Source organism: Lineus longissimus, chromosome 1 (assembly GCF_910592395.1).
Source record: "Lineus longissimus chromosome 1, tnLinLong1.2, whole genome shotgun sequence".
Taxonomy (NCBI): domain Eukaryota; kingdom Metazoa; phylum Nemertea; class Pilidiophora; order Heteronemertea; family Lineidae; genus Lineus; species Lineus longissimus.
The window spans coordinates 21,800,596-21,818,275 of NC_088308.1; the positions used below are offsets into that span (position 1 = coordinate 21,800,596).

At 38.9% G+C, this 17,680-nt stretch overlaps 1 protein-coding gene across 1 annotated transcript in view; it reads left to right on the plus strand.

Annotated features, from left to right (window-relative positions):
* LOC135492067 (maternal embryonic leucine zipper kinase-like) overlaps nucleotides 1-16,966 on the plus strand; it is a 20,445-nt gene extending 3,479 nt beyond the window's left edge. The window contains exons 7-16 of the mRNA XM_064778214.1: nucleotides 9-107; nucleotides 335-502; nucleotides 736-822; nucleotides 1,004-1,123; nucleotides 1,306-1,561; nucleotides 1,882-2,011; nucleotides 2,173-2,347; nucleotides 2,469-2,572; nucleotides 2,752-2,928; nucleotides 13,814-16,966. Coding sequence (XP_064634284.1) covers nucleotides 9-107; nucleotides 335-502; nucleotides 736-822; nucleotides 1,004-1,123; nucleotides 1,306-1,561; nucleotides 1,882-2,011; nucleotides 2,173-2,347; nucleotides 2,469-2,572; nucleotides 2,752-2,928; nucleotide 13,814 — 1,317 coding nt within the window. The 3' untranslated portion in view covers nucleotides 13,815-16,966. The remainder of the gene's footprint in view (nucleotides 1-8; nucleotides 108-334; nucleotides 503-735; nucleotides 823-1,003; nucleotides 1,124-1,305; nucleotides 1,562-1,881; nucleotides 2,012-2,172; nucleotides 2,348-2,468; nucleotides 2,573-2,751; nucleotides 2,929-13,813) is intronic.
* The last annotated feature ends 714 nt before the right edge of the window (nucleotides 16,967-17,680 follow it).

A 17,680-nucleotide genomic window follows, 5' to 3' on the forward strand; every position in this document is an offset into this window, starting at 1 on the left:
CTTTTCAGGCTGATGTGTGGAGCATGGGTGTTCTACTTTACGCACTACTGTGTGGCTTTCTGCCATTTGACGATGACAACATCAGAATCTTGTATGATAAGATCAAGGTGAGTCAACAAAATATAAGATGCAGACAACTGGAAAGTTTTAAAGTGGAACCTCTCTATAAAGGACCCCTCGGGACTGACAGATTCTGTCCTTAATAGAGAGGTGTCCTGATTAGAGTCGTCAGAGTTAATGGAAAAAACCAATTTGGAATCAATACTAGTGTCCTTAGTAGAGAGGTGTCTGCTATAAAGGGAGGTTCCACTGTATATTGATTTTTTCTCCTCAGGGTGGAAAATACGAAACTCCCCGATGGCTCTCCCACGAAAGTCTGAGAATCCTACAGAATATGCTGCAGACAGACCCCAAGCGGAGAATCAAAGTTAACGAACTATGCAACCAGCCATGGATGATCAAAGATTATGGTGTGCCTGTTGACTGTATTAGCAAATACAAGGTGAGTGACCCAATTGGACTTGTTTATTTTTTGAGACGTATGCTTTTCTGTGAAAAATTCACCCCATCGGCAGCCCTCTTGATAACTGCAGCCAGATTCACACTGATAGTTTCCTGGCCTGGACAATGGTATCTCTTTGAGACTTTCATACTCTCTCAGTCTGGAATTTGGAAACCCCATGTCCGATTCTAATGGTAGTGGCTAATATGACGTCTCCTTTTATTTGTTTGCAGAAAGATGTGATAGACGATGACTGTGTAACGGAATTAGCTGTCCATTATGGATATTCCAAGACTGAGATGGCGAATATGGTCAAAGAGGTGAGGTCACATTTTATAGGAAATAAAAGGACATCAACGATCAGCTTGAATTGTATCATGGCTGTCATAAATCCCTCCAAAGCTTCTTTAGATTTTTACATCCAATATGTTCTCGTAAAGTATATTTGTATTTGGACAAATAGAACAAGGTCTTGTTCTTATTTTCTCTTTTCGTTTTCAGTGGAAGTATGACTACTTGACTGCCACTTATTATCTCCTCTTGGCGAAAAAGGCGAGATCTGCTCCTGTCAGAATAGTACAGAACAGACCACTCACAGAAAAACAACCAATGGCAGACAAGGTGGGTACAATTCGAGCCTTTAGAAGAGTATAGACATGATAGAGGACGTAGTGAAGCTCTGTGCCTTATATAGTTCTCTCTTCAGAACCGAAATGACTAATCTCTATATTTTGTCTGAAAAAGATGTTGCAGTATAAGCTGGACATTTGTTCATCTTTTGAACTTTTGAAATCTTATTTTAGCCGAGAAGCAAAAGTGTCGACTACGATCCATTCGCATCGCCGTTCTTTGCCACAAAGAAACAACCGCCGCCAAACCACAACACTGACGAAGTCAAATCAGCGAGGAAGAATATCATGAAGGACGGTCCCGGAAAGGAGAACTTTGCTGTGCCTCATACTCCAGTGATGAAGACACCCAGGCCACAGCGGAACAGATCACCATCGGCAGGGCCGAGGACACCCCTTCCAATGGCCTCGTTACTTACAGATGAGAAATGTAAGTGGTGGCAATACCTCCATGAGTTTAAAAACTATAAATTAGCTCAGACTGTGCATATTCTGCATTGCTTGCTGCCACATGGATAAAATAACTGGACACGCTTGAGGGCAGGCTTCCAAATTTAGTATATTTGCATGAAAATCATAGGCTGGCTTTGCCTACCATCCTCATCTTATCATTTTTCAGGGGATTGATTGATTTGATTGATTGATTGATTGATTGATTGATTGATTGATTGATTGATTGATTGATTGATTGATTGATTGATTGATTGATTGATTGATTGATTGATTGATTAACGTTTTGCTTCCTTTTAGATGCTAAGACAATGGTGACACCGGCTAAGAAGTCCGACCAGTATGGTACCAATACCCTCAGCCCATCTCGATCGTTTGACTCCCAGCTACACAATATGGCATTACAGACACCTGTCAGTGCCTCAAAGAAGTAAGCTATGACCATGTTATTATGAAAGAAGAGAACCAAACAGGTTAACCTATAACTTTGTTAACTAGAACACCTTGAGCTGGCTTATAAATCTTAATACAATTGTGGTAAGAAATCAAAGGTTTTGTAAGTTTCTCACGTCTCCCTTCTTCTTCTTTCAGGTGTCAATCAATTGACAGCCATCTTCACACAGCTCACGACGAGCTACTCCAGACTCCGATGAACAGGAAGATGAGAGGTCCCAAGTTTGGTAGCCTCGAGAAGGGCATCGATAAGATGAAGAATATATTCACGCCGAGGAAGAGGATGATCGGTGATGGGCCAAGAAAAGTCAAGGTAAGAAGAAATCCGAGTTAAAAATTTTGAACTTTAACACAGAAGGAGACTTGACAAACAAAGCTTTCTGATTCCACTAAATCATCATATGCCTTGTCTCACTCATTTTGATACTTTTTAGGTGCTATGTAACGTGTCTAATACAAGTGAACACCAAGCTGATCATGTCCTGGATCGGCTGAAGGCTTCCCTCGGGGACAAGCGGATTCATTACAAACAGAATGGGTAAGCATGTAATTTTCTTGATAATGGGACTACATCACTACTATTTAGGCGGTTGACGAATGCCTGCACAAAAGGCCTTTATAACAATAGGCCATACTCACCAAAACCGGCTCTCTAGGTCAATTGATAAGGTTCAAGAAAATCCTGTAGGTTATTTAATCATCTTAAAACTGTTACAGATACCTGTTGAGGTGTACAGTCAAGGACGACTGGGGCACCATCAAGTTGGCGTTTGACCTTGAAGTGTGTCAGGTGGCCAAGTGCGACCTGATCGGCGTGCAGAGGAAGCGAGTCAAGGGAGACTCCTGGCATTATAAGCGACTGTGCGAAGATGTCCTACAGTCGGCTAGGCTATGGTGAGTACTGTGACTCGAGCTTAATCCTCTGTTTCAGGCCAAAACAGGTATAGTGTTTTTCATATTTTTCTGTACTTTGTTAAACTCAGGAGTGTGACCAGATCACAGTTACAAAATTTTTCTTAGCCAAATCTTTGAAAGTAAAACAGTTTCAATTATAACTGCGTTGTTACTAGTACTCTAGTATATAGCCAGGTGGCACTGACGTCTCATTGCCCAGAATCGGTCATTATAATGGCTCCGTTCAAAGCAGTACAATAACGACTCGTCGAATCCACAATTAGAGATTTGGTTTCGTTTCTGAATTAGTTCTTTGAGTTTCACATAGGTGGCACTGTAGGATGAGGGAAAGTGACAGAAAGTGAATACTCTTTTCTCCAACAATATACTACATTCAGTGTTGATTGGAGTTTAGGAGCAGTGCAATTCAAATTGGTACTGTTATTTTTCTCTCAGTGCTCCATGTTTCATCACTCATCACAAATTGAACTCTTTGATTTTTATGGTATACCTTGTTACAATGCAGCTATAAGCCAGTTTTAATACAAAAGCTCCTACGGTATACAAAACATCAACCAGAAAACCAGGAAGTGACGACAAAAAATGACATCAATATGAAAAAGTTAGTTGTCAGCTGCAGGACAGGACAAGAGTACAAAAACTTGCGATGAAAAGAATGAAGTGTATAAAGGTCCTATATAATCTTACAAAAAATCAGAGTGTCAAGTGCACTTTTTATGTCAGCTTATCTGAGATCAGAAATTTTTATGAACTCTAAATTAAATTGGACAGCTTTAATAGGGGCTGTTTTGTTGAACCGAGCATTCGCAACATGGAAATTAGGCAAAAAGTGGGATGTGCCGACATGGCGATTTGGATGCTAATGACCCACATGTGGAGTATCGTCTGTTTCGTTTGTCATCGAATGGAAGAGATGTGCTAATACACTATTGTCACGATTTGTAAGCGCGTTATTCGAATGAGGTGCACCCTTTGTCGGCTGGTCATTTCTGATTAATCCACGATTTATGTAATAGATTATTACTGATACCACAACACTGTTGGTCTTTGTGTCGGGAGCGAGGTGCTCGTGTGACGAGGAGAGTTGAGATAATGTGAAATAAAATATTGTGTGTTCAGATGGAATTAAAAGGCACATTTGTGAGTGGGGCTTTTATCGAGAGATCGTAGATTTCTATGGTTCATGAGACGTAGCACTCCCCTCCTTTGGAAGGTCGCCATTAAAACTTGTTCGTTTCTTTGGGGAAAAGCCCCACAATTTGTTTTAATTACATTTGATTGGTCGTGTGGAAAGTACTTGAGAACTTTATGTTAATGACCAGGGACTTTGTATTTTCTCAAATGTACTCTGTGATTTGAGGTTTGATGGGGGGGGGGGGGGGCTTTTATCAACATACACTATTAAACAAAAAAGTAGTTTCCAAATTTTGCATGTACAAAATATTGCTTTAACATTACACGCTAACTACTAGCTTAGCAGCATAACTGGTATATAACCATGACAAATAGTCTAGTCTGCACAGCAGACTTTATAAAAACATAAATATTTCCCAAATGTTTGTATTAATAATAATGAAATGCCTATCGTTGGATTTTATCATTGATGACCTGTCATTGGAGAGATTAATTATTTTAAGTGGCTATTTGTCGAATTGAAGTCTTTTCATGTTTTCCGTGGACGATCCACAACGTCCTCGTGCACGAGCGTTAATCAGTCAACAGACTCAATTGTCAATCGTTGTCTAATTGTTGCAATAAAATTAAAAAGTACACCACTACTTCAATATTGCAATACTATGACGGTAATTTCATCTGCAGTTCTGTGTTGGGAATAAAGGCTTGTTTTGATGGCGGAGTCTGTGTCCACAATGGTTTTGTCGCTGTGTAATATCCTAATAGCTGCCCAGCGATCAGAAAATAGCTCGCTGATATTGGGTGATGAACTGTGTGATCGGACGATTGGTGTGTTGTCAATTGATAAAGGGCGTCAGGTCATGCGCGGCTGGCATCCCTTCCCGCCATTGTGGAGCGGGAATCGGGCATGACTTCCTGATGTACAGTTGAGTTAAGGAGAGATATGTCCGAGTACGAGTATCTATCAAGTATCATTTGATGATGTTATCGATGTCGATGATACTTGATTGATTATTTTGTGGTTTGTAAGTCACCTTCTCTGCCTTATATATCAGATGACCTGTATATATACTGTAGGCCCCTTTATTTTCATGGCCCTAAATGTTTGCGAGAACATCCTTTTTAAATTTTGCCTCCAAATTGATATTGCTTTGAATTATTAAACTGTTGCTGGATACATCGCTGACAAAAAGTGCCATCCATTTCTAGTCATGTCATCATCGTCAACTTGTCATCGTGTATTGAAATACGCCTGCAGAAGCATCGACTAATCCTAGAGTAAACTAATAGACTGATGTAAATGAATTAAGAGCATATTGCTTGTGGAGTTAATGACTTCGTGGTTTGATTTCGTGCGTGCGTTATGGGTCGACATGATCGCACAAATCGTTTTGATACGCGATAAAACCTTCTCTTGTCGCTGAGTATTAAATCAAAATAAAGTCTTGTCTGGACAATTACAAAAGTGCAATTATGAAAGTTGTGCATGGTCACGTGAGTGCTTATGTTCAGATTTTAAAAAAATAGCAATAAAGAATGAGCAATGGAAAACTTTGATTTCCTTAGAGGCTAATCAAATTTACTGGAATCTACTCAAAATATGCTGTAATCCAAACTATTGATGCTTTTATCAGAAATGGGAGAGTGAGAATAGGGTGTCCACAAAAGAGTCTGACAGATAATACTGTTTTCACGGACAACCCCCCCCCCCCCTGTGTTTGTTCTTTGAATGTCAGGTAGGCAGACTGTATAGCAACCTTCATGGACAATTGTAAGAAAAATTGGCTTTCTTTATATCAAACCTATGCCAAGACCTGTCTCAGACACAATGCTATGTCTCTATTGAGATGCCATCCCCTCCTCTGACCTTGGCTATACAAATCCTAGAACAGGACAGACAAGTGTCATTATTACAGTTTACAATAATACACCCTCTGGCCATGTTTTCCTTTAGCCCTCTGGGATGACTTTCCTTCAAATTATCACCAGCCGTCTGCTTGACATAGCTTTCACTTGTTTTCCATTGTTTTGTTGTCATTTTCATAACGTCTGCTTCCGGGAGACTTCTTCTTGCAAGGTTTCAATGCCTAGTAAAGTTGTCAGTATTTGCTGTACATTTTGTAATGCTTTACTACAAAATTTGACCGTCATTCGATATAGAATCATGGAACGGAAATAAATGAAGTCGTTCATAATAAACCTATTTGAATCCACTCAGTTGTGTTTTCCCATTCTGTCCAAGCCCATCCTCCCCCAACATCTTATTTTCGACACCTTCTGTTAGCTCCGTTGTTGCAGTTATCATAATTATCTCGATACTAATGTCCTTGGTGTAAATTCAGTTTTTCTTTAATTGAATTCAAGCTGTTAGGAAAAGAAGCCAACGTCTGGGTAATTATTTTGATTTAGAATCTGTGCAGGCTTTTGCTATAATATCATAAATGCTTTTTCTTGGAGTTTAAAAAATCTCTTGCTGTAGTGGAATACTTTTTTCTTCGGATCCCAAAACCTTTTGCTGTAGTTCATGTAGTTCCTGTACGTATTTTATACCCATAAATGCATTCATCAATGGAGGATACATTTCATTCCTTCTATGTGCACATGTTGTCCAAAAATAATCAGATATCTTGTCAAGCTTATATACGGTCAATGTCAGTGCAATTGCATGTTGTTCAATCATTTTTCTGGTCTCTTGCAGGTTGGCCACTCCAGTTTTCTGGTCTCTTGCAGGTTGGCCACTCCAGTTTTCTGGTCTCTTGCAGGTTGGCCACTCCAGTTTTCTGGTCTCTTGCAGGTTGGCCACTCCAGTTTTGCCGCATGCACAACAGCGCACTATTATCAAATGAGCATGAACTATCGACCATGCGTCATTACCCAAATAGATCTTTAACACTGTATGCCTGCAGTATATCCCTTGCCAAACTTCTGATGGCCTATTAAAAACGTCCCGAAACGCAGTTTGAATTGCACATTTTCAGATGCAACTGCGTCCATTGATGGCTGCACTGGCCAGCATCCGCTCACTAATTTCACCTAGTCAATTGGTGTGATTTATGCTCAACATAACCGTCAATAATCCATTTTGTGTTTGTCATTTGACTTGGATGCTTCACGTGAGTTATTGTCGAAAATATTTTATTCAGCAGCCACGTACAAGCTGTTTATGAGCGGGTAAGGAATGTTTATGACAACCTGCTGCAAGTGCAAAAGTGTCATGGCGAAAATAATTTGCACACATCGACTATTTCCTTTAATTTGTCAAAAAGGCTGCTAATTTGGCACTTGGAATGAAAGTACTCGTCACTTCTTGCCTTCCTGTCTTCACCTCCGTAATCGAAATTGATGCCTCTTTAGTGAAAATGCCCCCTGGGCGCTATGTCTAATTTAGGGTCAATCTCTTCGATTCTGTTTGGATGTCACAATGACATTCGCATCACAAAGCAATGTCACATTCAACTTTGAAGTCGCCCTTGAAACGAATCGTGGAAAAGCTGTATCAGTTTTGCCTCGCAGAAATGCTAAATTTCTAGGGGATGTCAACAATTTCATGATGATGATCATGAGCAAAATCACCTGAGATAATACTGAATAATCAGAAGGGAATGTGATGTTGTCATGACTCTAAACCTGCTATTGATCAGTCACTTGCTATCTGCCGGTATTAAAAAGAACGACCAACAAGAGAACATTTTACGATTTAAGGTAATATGATAAGTCAAATTGATTGGTCTTATCGCACCTCACAATGGCAAGCGACTTTTTGTGACAGACTTTTCATTTCATGTTTAGTTCACAACATTATGGAAAGATGGCAGCACATTTTATTTGATAACTTAATAGTGTTTGTAACCACAATGAGATCTACAATGCTAGAATTGTAAAAGTGGGTCATTTGAGTTAATTTATAGTTAAAGTTTCAAATGATAACTTCAGATTGATAGAAAATATCCCTCTGATGTGGCCCATGATACTGTATGCCTTTTATTAGAGATGCCTTTTATATTTCCCTTGTGGGTCATTAAAGTTCAATTTCAGAGCGAAAGTGATGAAAAATATTGCAAAAACTTGAAACGCAGGGAAATAGTTTCTTGATAATCTTGCCCTGGCTGCATCATGGTGTGTGCCAACTGGACCCAGTCCCCCTAAGGACCCCACTGGCTCAACTCAAGCCAAAAAGGTGATCCGTTACATATTACCTGTCACCGCAGCTACAATTATCCCCTGGCTCATGTGTTTGCGGTTCGCCTCAGGAGAGCTTGGTTTTGACATCTGTAAAGAACATCGATTCTCTTCGTATGATAGATCACCACCATCCGAGGGACCCTGTGGTCAATCATTTTCTCCCCTCCACTTCTCGCCATGGCATGGCTTAGACTTTGACCACGATACAAGACCGGTGACCTTACGCCTGCTGCTGACTGATATCACCCTGGGGATTTACTAAGCACGTTATTTTAACTCTGCCAATGCCAACTTTAAAGGCCTCTAGCTCCAACATGGGGTAAGATATTGACTATTGAGAACCAAAGATAATTGTCCTGATGTAGGATTTAATTCAAAGTGGCACTTGTCTGGTGCGATATAACCTCTGAGTCCCAAGCTTTAACCATCTTCCAAAATGATGTCTAGTTTGTGTTTCAGTTGGCAAAATTTCGCTTTTCATTTATCATTCAAATTGTCATAAAATAGGTTAAAAACAGTTTATAACCTAGGCTCCTGCCACACTGTTTTAAGACTACACCCAGATTGGCATTATAGCCCTTGAGGGCCCTATCCATCACAAGTTGTGTTTGCGGGGTTAGGGTTGGGCAAACTTGATGGTTTTTCTCTCCCTCATTGGCCTCAGGGTTGCTGCCTGTGGCAATGCCTGACGCGCTGCACCCCAAGTGCCAACACCATTGGTTATTTAACTGCTTCAGGCACCTCTAAAACAGATTGCTTGACCTTCTGGCTTCCCAAAATTTGATTTGTGTTTTGATAAGGAATTGATTCCTGCTAAACAGGCCTTACAGGTGCTCTGTTTTTTCAGTAGCCATTGGGTGATTTCAAAGTTGGTTTTGGTTTTAGTGTTGGGTGTTAGTGTCAGTTTTATTCTTAATTTCTACCCCTAAAAACCTATGTCTGGATAAGACCAATTCAAGGTTTTAGTTTAACACCAACACCTGGTTTTATCTAAACACCTAAAACCTGGGCTGAAACTAAGAAGAGGTTTTATTCTGCAGGTAAAACTAACACCAAGATGGACAGAGATAAAACCTTGGAAAAACCAAACATGCATGTTGTTGTCGTTGTTACTGTTGTTTCCCTATTGTAACCGCTTCCGATCTATATAAATTTCGTCATCTTCTTTCACGTCCATCATCATTCCCATCAGCGTTCAAAATACCAGCAACTACTTCTTGAAATGATACGAACAACATGATTTTTTTTTTCTTGACACCAACACCAACTTTGAAATCCACTCGGTGTTAATGCCTAAGGTGTTAGTTTTATTGGTAATACAAAATGCACTACAAATCTTCCAAATATAACACCGAGCTGGGATTAAGATGAGACCTTGGTGTTCCAATTGGTTTCAGTGTGAAACTAAAACCTAATTTGAAATAGGATAATGCTAAAACTGAGTGTCAAAACTAACACCAGAACTGATTTCATTTCTGGTGTTGTGGAGAGTTTTAGTTTTAGTCCCGGTGTTAGTTTTTGACACTAAAACCATCCCTTAGTTTTAAGCTAAAACCGGACATAATGCTAAAACCAACAAACACCGACACTGATATAGGATGAAACTAAAACCCACTTCATTTCAATACTGGTTTAATCGAGGGTTTTAGTGTTCCATTTAGTTTTAAAACTAAATCTAAAAACTGGCTTTGAAATCACCCATTGTAAAGGCTTTTAATACTGCTGCATGACTTTTGTTGCTCGTATGACCTTCAATTTGTACCATTATAGCAGTTGTGCTTTCCCTACTTCAGGTTTAATACAATTGACAATAACACTTTAAAGCAGTGTCTGTATTAAACAACGTGAACTAAATATAAATTATCAAACCAGCAGAAAGTTGTAAACTTTATCAAACTTTTGATAAAATCTGTTTTATTGAATTATACAATGCTTGTACGGGTGTGTCAAGTAATCAGAACAGCCGCTCTTCGCAGTGGATTTAATCGCTTTTTCTCAGGGTTTTGCAATGATGACCGAGTGAAAAAAATCCCTGAATCCAAGGATGACACTCCTGAGGCTGTGTCTCAATAGTTAATTTCCTTGGCAACAGCGAATGCATTCTAACTGACATGAGGCAGGCTGTGAAATTTGTTTATTGTAAAGTCATCAGACGAGTTTGTCCTTTATGTGGGTGAGTGCCGTCTGCTTTGATAACTGTTTTTTACACCTGTTTTCATGTTTTAAATCTTGGCGTCTTTAGTCACGGGTGAACCAGAAAGCAAAATCTTGTTTTGCTATCGTACCTTTTGTCATGTCGAAATTCATTAAAAAAAGAATTGTTAAAAGGATACATTATTGATGACTTAATCGTTGTCAAATTCTAGTGTTTTTTTTCTTACATAGTGACAAGACAGACCATGAAGGATACTGACCTCGTAGCTTGCCACCAAAATATTATTGCTGTCAACCCGAATTTCCCACGTATTTTTATATTCAGTCACACCCAGTAGAATTTTTTTTGAAGTTTAAGGCCATCCTAGTAATTGCATTTGATAATATGTTTCTTTGAGTTCAGCTCCACCAATACTGCTGCAATATGAATGGAAGATACTATGATAACTGTAACTGGCCGATTCCCACCAAGGATGAGTGCCTATTTAATTTTGCGATTTGCAAAAAAATCCTGTCAATTCTGAAGTATAGATTTCAAAAGATTTAGTCAGTACCAAAGTCATTACAACAGAAGACTTGCTGCCATGGTGGTGGGATGGCTAATTAGACTAAACTCTTTGGGTTCGGTAGGAGGGGCTGTTCGTTTCTCAGCCAGTTACAAGGGAAGCCCTTAACCAATAGAGGGCTATCAATCACTCCACAGTATTTATCTTTCACCGATGATTAACCAAAGAAAATACACCCAACTTTGCCAGATGTTAGCCTTGAATTATAAGCCTAATGGTGTGAAAACCTTCAAAATATTTTGTCAGGACCCTACCCTTCTTTATCAAGCGATTCTTCCGCCTATCAGCCGACCCTTATTTTAATGCCTTCAACTCGAGTATGCGTATTGTCCCTTAGAGTATCGGAGAGTGTTCCGTATTGTGCGCTATGATATCTGCGGCTTCAGATGTCGTTTGCCACTTAACTTTTCTTCATCCTTTATGGCCTGTCGAGTGCGATCGCCTTGTCTCGTGTCATTAGTAAACAATCTTGGCACGCTGCTTGAACACATTCTCCTCCTCTGCATCTCTGGGCAGCATCCTCTTGGAGGAAAAACCAAGCACAAGCAGGACAATCCAGGCACAAGTTAGGCATTGTCCGCCTCAAATCTGGGAAAATTAAATCATTTTCCTCAGCCTAGTTTGTCTGAATGGTCTATTTTGGTCTATTTTGGCTATCACCGTTGGTCAAAATGGTGTTGATGAATAGTGATTGAGTGTAAAAGGACCTTATTTATTCTCTCGCTTGTTAGGGTGTTGGGTTTTTGGACAGCATATGGGCATTTCCTAATAAATTAACATAAGTTGTGGTTACATTGATTATTTGGGCACAAAAGCATAGCTTTTCTAATAAGTCTTCAATTCTTTCTTTGATATTGGTTAATTAGACCACGTCATTTGAACAGAATTCTCTACTCCAGATTTCGTGGTGATGAAGTCTTTACTGTAAGCACGCGTCTGCCGTCACTAAAGAATGAAACACAACATTTCAAAAGATGTGAAACTTCTTCATCATTTTGAATTCATTCAAATACTATGGCGTATTGGGGTTATTATCAGTTTTGAAATGCATGGTAAAAAAGTTTTCTTTACATTGTAAATCTGGAGTATTTCACTATTTTTTTGGTGTTATGTTCTTTAACGAATCATGTTATTTAGTACCGCATTGAAAAATTTGGGTTTTTTTCCTCAGCGCTAAGTCAAACAAATATTAAATTTGAGCCACTTTTTTCCGTCGTTCATCAGAGTCTTAGTAGCAGTGAGTCAGCCAATTTCTGTCAAGTTTACGGTTAAAATCAGTATGAATTCAGTCCGTTATATCATTGTGTTTGTTCGACCTTTCTTAGACCTTGTTAATAGCAGACTTTCAAATATGCCATTTCATGGCATGTTCTTATAATTCAAGTTGTTTATCAGCCTGATATAAGGTTTCAAAGAATATCTCTCAATAACTATTGTGAAGTCAAAGAAGCAGTACAAAAGAGGTTGTATCTTCGTCATACAACTGTACACTTGTCGGCACCTTGTAAATCATATCTACGTAAATAATTGAAAACCTGTTGAACAGACAGTGATCAAGCAACACGCATCGCGACTCGGGCAATGAACCTGAACCTCATTTGAAGTAACAAGACATGCCCTGATAAATGAACGGCCACACACCAGTGATGCAGACTTGTGAGAAATGATCTGACTTGGGAATGAAAGCAAAACCGCAGACAAGCTGGGAGCTTCAGACAGGCGTGCAGGGCGCGCTTTGTACTTTTCACGCCTCAGGAAATGTCAGTGTCTCTTATGCATGGATAAATCCAGGATCATCCTTGTGGGCACCTGTAATCACATGTTTTCTGTAGATTAAAAAAATGAAACATTCCTTTACCATTGTCTCAGTGCTAATCTATGTACTGCCAAGAGTATGATTTGTAACAAACCTACATATGCTTCCTCAGTATGGAACTGGGCGGACTGGACTGTGTATCACAGTTAGTGAAGTGAGGGTCATATGGACCGAATTAAACGTGCAGACAAATTGCCACAAACTAAATAATCGACCGATTTCCACCAAATTTGATACATTTATCGTGGTACTACCACTTTACAACAAGGTCAAGGTCGTAAGGTCAAATGACAAGGTCATTTGGTCTAAATTACATGCACAGGTCAATTGCCACCCAACTGGTGAACCGATTTCAACCAAACTTGTTTTGTTTAGCCAGGTTAATACCAGTGCACCACTGGAGGCAAAGGTCAATGTCAAAAGTCAAGGTCAAAGTATCTCAACTACACCAGCAGGCCAATTGCCACCAAACTAATAAACCATTTTCCACCAAACTTGATACTAGCCACGTGTTGAATGACATCTCATGTACAAAATGTTTATCATGTCATTCAATGACCTTCCAAAAGCGCAGTCAATGTCATTCATGTTTTGGATCGTTAGGTATGCGTTTTAAGACGAGACGCATTAAGCCAACAAAGTCGATTATTTCAACAATCAAATTTTGATAAGATTTAGCATGTCTCTGTTTGTTTTGATGACACAGGTTTACAGACAGTTCTGTCAATGCTTTAACTGTTGTTGGAGTGTTTAGTGATTTATAAATTTTTGATATGTATGACATGATGAAAGAAAATGAAGTGCATAGTAACCCACGTATCATTCAGCCATATCGAATCATGTCAAGCATTGTGACGTCAATGATGCCCTAAAACTCTCCTAGAATCCTAGCCTGTTGCTCGTGGGAAAGAAACCGAGACAGAATAACATTTCTGGGTCATTGGTCAGGCCCTCATATTTTCTCCATCACAACTACTCAATAAGCATGTTTTCTCCATTTATCTCTTTTCAGAGATGACAGGTGATAAGAAAAAACTTGAGAAGATCCTGTGCATTGTTGATGCTACATGAAACAAACGCAAGAAAAAACAGATGACAAAACTTGATGCCGAAGTAAACCTGAGGATGTGTTAGATAAAAATGTAACAGGGGTTCAAGTAACAATAGTGTTACCGTCTTCGTCTTCCTTGCAATTGCAAAGCTACCAACTGCATTATGTACATTGCTACTATGTGTTTTATCATAAGATTAAATGTATCTCGCCGAATGCTTCAATATTCATATGCAATATTTTTATCCATTTTAATTTGGTATACCACAGGCTACTTAATGTTCATATGACTGTATCTATGTCAAGGGATTGCTGGTTTACCCTGTATTTCATACTGCAATCGACTAAAAATTACTCACTATGTCGAGCCGTTTTTGGTGTGTCTGTTTCGCTTAGGCCTATTACACTTAAAATAAGCCTTTTGCACAGGTGTCCCTCAACCGACTAAGTAGTGTCGACACTGTATGTTTAATATAACTTTTATCAAAACGTATCTAGTTAAAGTATTACGTTTTTGCTTTTATCCAGCACACTTTCAGGTATATCTAAAAATTTTGATAAGAAAGCAGCAGTTTTGCTTCAAACATGCTTGTTACCAAATGACAGGCTTCCTGAACTTCAAAATGTCCATTCTGCATTTGACAGTCTGAAGATGTGGTTTACGATAATTGTGTAGGTGTTATTCAGAAACGATGTGAAGGACGCTTGGAAGAGCTTGTCATGTAGCACGCTGAAATGTCTGATTCATGACAATTTCAATGGAAGTGATATTTGGTTACTGTGCATGGTTCCGTTAATAGGTTGTTGGGTCATATTTTTGTTATCTTTTGTTAAAATCAAAGTGTATTCTTGAAAGTCAGAACCATGTAGTCAGACTTGAGAGGATAGCTTACGAGTTTCACATCAGTTGGTTCAACAATCGAAGCATATAATAAAAACTGCTGACAAGACCTTTTTAAAAAAAACCTTATTTTGCATGTATGTACCGGTACTGAATTTTCATCATTCTTCAGCTTTAAGATATTTCAAATTCGTGGGAAAGATTGGTAATTAAAAATACATGAGAGTAGATGACCAGTTGGATTTTGAAAGTCACCCTGATTTAAAAAAAATCATGTCATTATTGATGTGAACATCTATCGTGGGAACTTTCTATTTCTGCATTCTAAATCTTAGATGGAGATTCCTGTTTAAGTGGAAAATGCTGTCATCTGTGTCAATTCGTTCTGGTCACTGTATACCTGGGAACATCTGAAGGATTTGAAACATGATACCCATACAGTAGCACTATAAGACTTAAAATGGCCATTTGGTCTAAAAACAGAGTTTCTCTAACTGTTATTTCATGTTACATTGGGTAAACTTAAACAAGTGACCAATTTTTTCCTGACAAAAATAATGTTCAACATTTGAAATCAATCAGACTGAAGGTGAAAGGAACCATGAACTAGAATAACATTGGGTAGAAAAAATAAAGGAAACAACAGAAGTCACGGAAATATTTTATGCAAATTTTTCCACCCCACGAATAATATTCATTAATCTTGTGAGCATTTTGCATCAATCTCTGCTAATTTTTTTCCCCTGTTCTATTAACTTAAGCCTTTTTACGTGTCGTGTTCATGTGCCACGAAGGCGCCTGTGCGACATTTTCGCCACACTTAATGCGCCAAGAGAATATGCTTGGTTAACCGCAACTAGAGATGTTAATATGTATTATCAAGATTTGTCGAAATGCTTTAATGATTGGTCTTTACCTTCGCGGGGCATAAACAGGCGGGAAATGAGATTCAGATGACAGCAGTTTCGAGTGTGCGTTAGGCAGTTTTACTGCGGTAATCTTTCAGCGATCGTCGAAAAGAGGAAACCAATGTTTATTCTATGCAGTGGGAACATCGTAAAAGCAACGCGCTGGTCATGTTTGAAAAATTCCAAACTTCTTGAGGTATTGTGACGGTGTTGGTTGTTTTGTGTTGACATGCAAGGTTGTCATTAGTGGCTAATAAGCTCCTCCACGGGAATGCCAAGTGATGTCGTATAAATGAAGAATGAGAGAGCGATGATTGAACGAATGAAAAATGTATGAATGATTTTGCCTGGCGGTTTGTAATGTGGTCATTTTGCAGCCACATAATGAGGCGATTGTTGGTAATTGGTTGAATGTGGGAAGATTGATGATGAGATTTTGAAAATAATCTGAAACTGGGCGCTGTTTGTTTTTTCACCTGGGGCATTGAAGTACATCTTAAGAAAAAAATCTAATGAAATCTGTATTGATGTCATTGTTTTTTGTGGAAAGCAACCTTTCTTAATGAGCAAATTTGCATGCAATTTGAAAATAATGTTGGTGTATTCATTTTTGTAATTTCTTTATTTATAAAAAGTCCAAAATCTTTTTTACCAGTAAGTTTTTAACATGTCATTAATCATTTTAAGGAAAGATAGACTCTCTTTGTTTTTGTGGAGACTAAGTATCTTAATAATAATCCCTCAGTCCGGAGGTTAAATGGTGATTTCTCCTGAGCTTGTGTAAAATCAATTTGAGAAAATATCGCCCTTCTGACGAGTTGAAATCCGACATCTGTACGATCCTCCTCGGTGAACATTTGCCGAGGCCTGCAGTTGATTTCACACCAGCTACTAGCCATTGTTCAACGATGATTGAAATTTAATTCAATCACTGCTACTTCCAGCCCGCCAGATTCTTTGTAAACCCGAAGTGCAATTCTTACGGTTACTTTCATTCTGGAGTGATGTACCAATGATTTTATCGACAAGATCTGCGCTGGCCATATGACAGTTTCATGTCTTCGTTTTGTTAGCATCTTAAATTGAGATGATGTGAGTTTTAGAATTTCAATTAGCGTCATTTCCTTAAACTATTTAGGAATGATTTCAGCACCACAGTTTTTTACTGAGATATTTAAAGCAGTTTGCAAGTGCTATGTAACCTTGTTACAGTCACTTATTAAGGTATTCACCAGCTGGACTAGAACTGGATCTCTTTGAAATTATTATCAATCATAGTTTTAGATACCAGTACTGTATATTTTTATAATCATGTCTAATGTATTTTAGGAGAAGTATAATATTTGTCATATAATTTGTGTAAATATATCGTAAGACGTAATATGAAATGAAATTGACAAGAACGGATAAAATCGTTGTTCATTCTTTTAAGAGGGGTGGTATGAATCGATACAAGCAGTTTCTAATTCACAAGTACAGACTGAGTTCCTGTACTGATGGAAGGTAGTTCGAGAAGAAAGCACTATGAAATATGTTAACTTCTGTCTTTAACCTCAGGATACTTCACTGTCCTCACCCTATGAAGATGTGGGCTTTACCACTCGAATTTGAGCTTTTCCATTCAGGCTGTGTAACAGCTACAGGCTCTGAGAAATGGTGGATCATACCTCCTGCTTCGCCAGTCACAAGGTGTGAGAGATAGGGGGTCTATTCTTCCTGCCTTCCAAGCCACAAGTTGTGAAATTCAAGCTATTCCTCCTGAAATACCCAACCACAGGTTGTGAAAGACAGGGGACTACTCCTTCTGCTACCCCGACCTTTGGTTGGTAAAGACAGGAGACAATAGCACTCGCCTGGACTTTCAAGCATATGGTTGTAAAAGACTGGGCCTATTCTTCATTCAAAAACAGCCACAAGTTGTGAAATACAACTCGGGTGGCAATTCCCATTGCTTCACCAGCATGATGAAAATGACCGAGGACTATTTGTCCTGTTACACCAACAACAATTTGTGAAAGGACAGAGGACTATCCCTCCGGACACACAAGTCTCCAGTTGTGAAAGACCAGAGACTATACC